This window comes from Thunnus maccoyii, chromosome 8, assembly GCF_910596095.1.
Source record: "Thunnus maccoyii chromosome 8, fThuMac1.1, whole genome shotgun sequence".
Lineage (NCBI taxonomy): Eukaryota > Metazoa > Chordata > Actinopteri > Scombriformes > Scombridae > Thunnus > Thunnus maccoyii.
Genome location: NC_056540.1, coordinates 34,332,501 through 34,337,500, shown reverse-complemented (window position 1 = coordinate 34,337,500; position 5,000 = coordinate 34,332,501). Strand labels below are relative to the sequence as shown.

At 42.5% G+C, this 5,000-nt stretch overlaps 3 protein-coding genes across 4 annotated transcripts in view; 2 read left to right on the top strand and 1 right to left on the bottom strand.

Moving 5' to 3' along the window:
- LOC121901552 (polyadenylate-binding protein-interacting protein 2-like) overlaps window positions 1–426 on the bottom strand; it is a 3,160-nt gene extending 2,734 nt beyond the window's left edge. Inside the window, exons 1-2 of the mRNA XM_042418402.1 lie at window positions 313–426; window positions 1–68 (exon numbers count right to left, since the gene is read on the bottom strand). The exon at window positions 1–68 is cut by the window's left edge and continues 118 nt beyond it. Coding sequence (XP_042274336.1) covers window positions 1–26 — 26 coding nt within the window. The 5' untranslated portion in view covers window positions 27–68; window positions 313–426. The remainder of the gene's footprint in view (window positions 69–312) is intronic.
- Window positions 1–5,000, top strand: part of LOC121901528 (NLR family CARD domain-containing protein 3-like) — a 481,268-nt gene that overhangs the window by 419,849 nt on the left and 56,419 nt on the right. The gene's annotated exons all lie outside the window — the stretch shown is intronic.
- Window positions 4,188–5,000, top strand: part of matr3l1.2 (matrin 3-like 1.2) — a 14,760-nt gene continuing 13,947 nt past the window's right edge. For both annotated transcript variants that reach the window (XM_042418361.1, XM_042418360.1), the window contains exon 1: window positions 4,188–5,000. This exon is cut by the window's right edge and continues 89 nt beyond it. In XM_042418361.1, coding sequence (XP_042274295.1) covers window positions 4,337–5,000 — 664 coding nt within the window. In that variant the 5' untranslated portion in view covers window positions 4,188–4,336.

Sequence of the window (5,000 nt, the reverse complement as noted above, 5' to 3'; positions counted from 1 at the left end):
GTGTTGCTCAGACTCGGGTCTTTCATTTCCCTCTCCGCAGACACAGACAGACGGTTACCGGTCACCACCTGCGACACAGACAGACAGTTAACGGAACAGTTTAGTCTTTAACCGTCAGTCCGCCCGGTGTGTCCGCGCTCAGGTCGCTGTGATGGCCGCTGTCTCTCGGACGGACAACAAGTTAGCAGCGAGCTAACGGCCGCTGCTGACGTGTTTACGGTGAACAGACAACAATTAACGACTGGAACACAACAACACGACAGTTAAAACAATCTAATACAATCTAACATTGAGTTTTTGTGACTGAAATACCTCACAAAACGATTTGTTCGACGGCGGCAGAACCAAACGGTCAGCTCTGTGTTTAATTCTCCTTCTTCTTCTTCGTCTTCTGTAATGGCCGCGCTGCCTCTGTTTGTTTACATCTGCGACGTCACTCCGTGCTCGCGTATGATTGGGTGAACCGCACTGATGCCTTCATGCGCTACCACACCACTGAAAACTAACGGGACCGGAGCGTCGGAAAGTAGCAATCTCCTCTCGGGTGGTCATGTTTTCATCATTTTAGTGATTATGTAAGTGTTGTAACGCCATTTCATTTCTGAAAGGCAGCGGTGGAAGAAGTACTCAGATACTTTACTTGAGTAAAAGTACAAATACGGCAATGCAAAAATACTCAAGTAAAAGTATTACGAGCTTGATATAGTTAAAGTACTGCAGTAAAAGTACATAAGTTATGATTAATGGGAGAGGAATTAGGTAAAGTACAAGCACCTCAAAATTGTACTTTAGTACAGTACTTGAGTAAATGTACTTAGTTACTTCCCACCACTGAATATTACTATACCACAGAGTGCTGCGACATCTTGAAGTGGGAACTTCCAGAGAGCGCTTGAAGGCAGCAATGTAGTCCTTTCTGGGGACTACATTATTACTACATTGTTCTATTATAAGAGCTCTTAAAATATATCCATGTTTCAGAAACACTTAATTTAAACGGAATATTATTATATCATATTACACAAATAAAACAAATATTCAGGAGATAACATGGAGATGTGTGTGTGTGTGTGTGTGTGTATGTTTTTTTGTAGTTGATGATAATATTCACAGGAAGATGAAGAATTACCACAATACAAAATAAACCCTTTTATTTACTGATGAAGAGTAAATATTGTGACACTTCAGCATTTATGTCTTGTGGGCCTATAGGTTACAATATCAAAATGATATCCTACATTTGTCCCAGTGTATACTGATGGATCCAAGGATTCCAATACAGGAAGCACATGTTTTGCTTTTTACAAGTTTCTGTTAAAACAAGAACATCAGATCATTTGTCAGTTTACAGTCGTGTTTATATTGTAATTGTAGGGTGCTATTAGAGTGCTGTTCACCTTCATTAGTATATTTCACTGTCAGATTGTCATTACCTTGTTCTCTATTGACTTCTCATTGAATATTGACTCTCATCTCTTTCCTTTTTTTACCATTTATATGTGTGAGGTTGTCATAGTTTATGTTTGCACTTATTTTGTTGTTATTTCTGTTATGTCTGTATTTGGTCTCCTTAAGGGGAAGAATTAACATGCCATGTGATCTGGTCACATGACCCCTTGATTTTTTTTAAGTTAAGTTTTAAATGTCCTCATTGCACCTTATACCCTGATGAAGACTCTCTGAGTTGAAAAGTGTTGGTTTATACATGATTTAATAAAGGATTTTTAAAGCTTATAATCAGAGCGCCTCAGATTGTTTTTAGACTGCCAACCAATTCCACGGACTTCCTTTAAAAGTCAGCTGGACAGTCATTGTTTTTTATTTTTACTCAAGTACTTGCCCTATCCTTGATGAGCACCTGATTTACTTCAACATTACCAACACTATTGTTCTTGATGCAGTGCAGCAGCACTCCTTTTTTTCTCTTCAAAGTTATTCTGTGCACAGATTTGTGTTCTGCACAGCAGGCAGGATATAGTTAATGAGAGATATGAAACTCTGTACAGATTTAAAAATATGATTATGATAACATTGATGTGGATACCAGCTCACAGAGAGATAGAGGGGAATGAAACTGGACACGTTAGCGAAGCAGACACTGGAACATGAGGAGATCATGGACATTTCACTCAGTAAATCTGAAGCAACAGGAATAATCAAAAGAAACATAATTAAAGGGGCAACACAAACACAGGACGACAGCTTTATGCAGCACAGCAGGCGGCCACAGTGAGGTCAGTTAGAAGACTAAATAACACACAAAGCGTGTATTTTTTTCTGTCCTAGATATCATCAACAGAGACAGACACTTAAAATTACACTCCAAATGAATCACATGACACTATTATTAGAGAAATGTTGCGGAAGAGTTCAGGTGATGTAGGGTACCGGGCTGTTTTCAGAGTCTTAGAAAATACAGCAATTAATAGAATTTAATGTAAAACTATAGAAACCGTTCTGATCCATAATCTCATCCAGAAGGTGGCGGTAATATGCCTGAAAACTGTCTTAACCGCCATTAAACAGCAGAAGAAGAACATTTAAGCCTCTGATTGGCTGACCCTGATTTTACCTTAACCAATCACACTCTTCATGCCTCAACCTGACCAATCCAACCAACGGAGGCAACGAGTACCAGCCAATCAGAGGCTGAGTAGGACGGGTCATGACTTCGCCATCCTGGGAAAGAAAATTTGGCGTCCTGTATAAGCTCTCGTTGCGCTAGCAGCTCCAGTAGCTGTTAGTTACGTTTTAAAGAAGTTAAGGTAAGGTCTATAACTTACATGTAGTTATGATTAATTAGTTACACATAATGCAACAGTAAACAGCTTAATGTAAACAGCTATCAACTAGCATTAGCGTTTAAGAGCCGGTTAGCAGGTTAGCTCTGATGCTAAAGTTAGCCTCGGCCTTTAGCTTCTGACACTCAGATGGAAGTTAAAGAAATATAAATAAAGATATTTAGCGGCTGATTCTCCGGTTTGTCGCTGCTTACACTTGTGAGAAAGTGTCAGACATCGTAGCTGAAGCTGTTTTAACCCATTTTAAGATTTTAGATCTTCGTAAGTGGTGAAAAAAAAGGAGAATCAGCCACTAAATATCTCTATTTTTGTTTCCTCTAATCCCGAATCTGAAGCTCACTTCACCGTCGTCTTTAATTTAACTGATTAAGTATTAAGTTAAGTTTTATTTGTGTGGCCTGTTCATGCACTAATACCTGTGTATATATGATACTAGAGTCGTGTTTGTCTGACTTTAGAAGGTTTACAGTAGTCTGATGCCCTTCACTGTGGACATTAATCACCTGCTGAGCAGCTCAGGATCAGTCCTTCTCCTCTTTGATTGAAATGTATTTCAGCGACTGTCAGACAAAGAGGCTTATTCTGTTAATCACATCTGTCACTGAGTAAACTGACGACTCCTGACCAAGTGATGTATTTTATGGATGTTTCATATTATATTTAATGCAGTTTGGATGAATTTTGATCAGATTCTATCTATCAGAGATGAGTTTTCCTTAAAATTTTAAGAACTTTTTATGCAGTTCTCTTACTGTATTATATATATTTTTGACTAACATACATATTTAAAAGGCTTCTTTCTGACGCTCGGCCATTGTTCTGTTAGTTCGTTGGTTGTTTTAACTGCGTATTTTTCTAAGAGAGTGAAGCTCTGTGAACAGTTTGTGTTCATGTCTTTACCATGAGAGTTTTTAAAGTTTATATCATTAATAACAATCTACATTTTAAAAGTAACAATTACATTTAGTTGTTTTCTTCACAGAAATGAATGAAATGCTGAGATAATCTATATATTTTTAAAAAAAGTTTTCTTATACGCCTTAAAATCAAGAAGGCCTTGCGACCCCCTGTGAAGCTTTGGCGACCCCTAGTGGGGGTCGGGACCCGCAGGTTTCTCCTTTTTCTCAGTGAGAATGTTCTCAGTTTTGATCCATCACATTCTGTCCACATCAGTTCATTTTCTTCCTCCTTGTCTGAGGTGAATTCTGACTCTTTAAAGTCGTTGTTTTATCTCCTTCTTTAATTGACTCATTCAGTAATTACAGCTTACGTCTGCACAGGTGACTGTTAACGAGCTGCAGTCGTTTTCTTCCATCTGCACCTGTAGCTCAGTGCTGTTGTTGCCTCTCAGCTCGGCTTCTGTTTCCTCAGCAGAAGCAGCGGCTCGCTGTGCAGAAATCCTGCAGAGAAGAAGAGGAGGTTCACTCTTTCACGAGACGTTCACTGACATTAACTTCCATCCTTAAACAGACTCTGTTTTTTTTTCCAACCGCCTGCGTCGTTCTTCATCTTGAGTCTCTCGGCGTCGTGACGTCATGTCTCAGAGGTCGCAGTCAGACGGCGGTCAGAAAGGCTTCGCTGTGGGTCGGGGGCTCCTCGCTGCCGCAGAGACCTTGAACTTCAGCATGAACGAGCAGCGTTCCAGCCGGCAGATGGGGGGCGTGGCCTCGGGGGTGGGCGGTGGCGGCGCAGAGGGCCAGGACGGCGGCTCCCAGATGCCCCGGCGTGGCGGCGGAAGCCATCTTGGCAGCACCATGAAGCTGTTTGCCAGCTTGGGGCTGTCGCCCTCTGACCTGGACGCTCTGGCTCAGATCCCTGAAGAAGACATCAGCGTGGAGACGCTGCCGCACATCCTCATGCAGCTCAAGAGCCGCAAGGGAGACTCAGGAGAGCGGCGGGCGGCGTCCTCCATGTCCTCTGACAAGGCGTACAGAGGAGGCCGGGACAGCTGGGACGACTCCCACATGGGCAGGATGGGCGGTCCCTCTCTGGGTCAAAGTTCAGCCCCCGCAGACTTTGGCTACGGTTCGCTGCAGGACGCCTCCTCCAGCCGGGGCTACAGCTTAAATTACGGCGGCGGTGGCGGCGGCAGCAGAGAGAGGCCGTATTCTGAGCTTTCCCATCATGATCCCTATGGCGGGCTCAGCATGGGGCCACCGGACCCCGTCTTTATGCAGCGGAGGATGGGCTCCCCGTCAC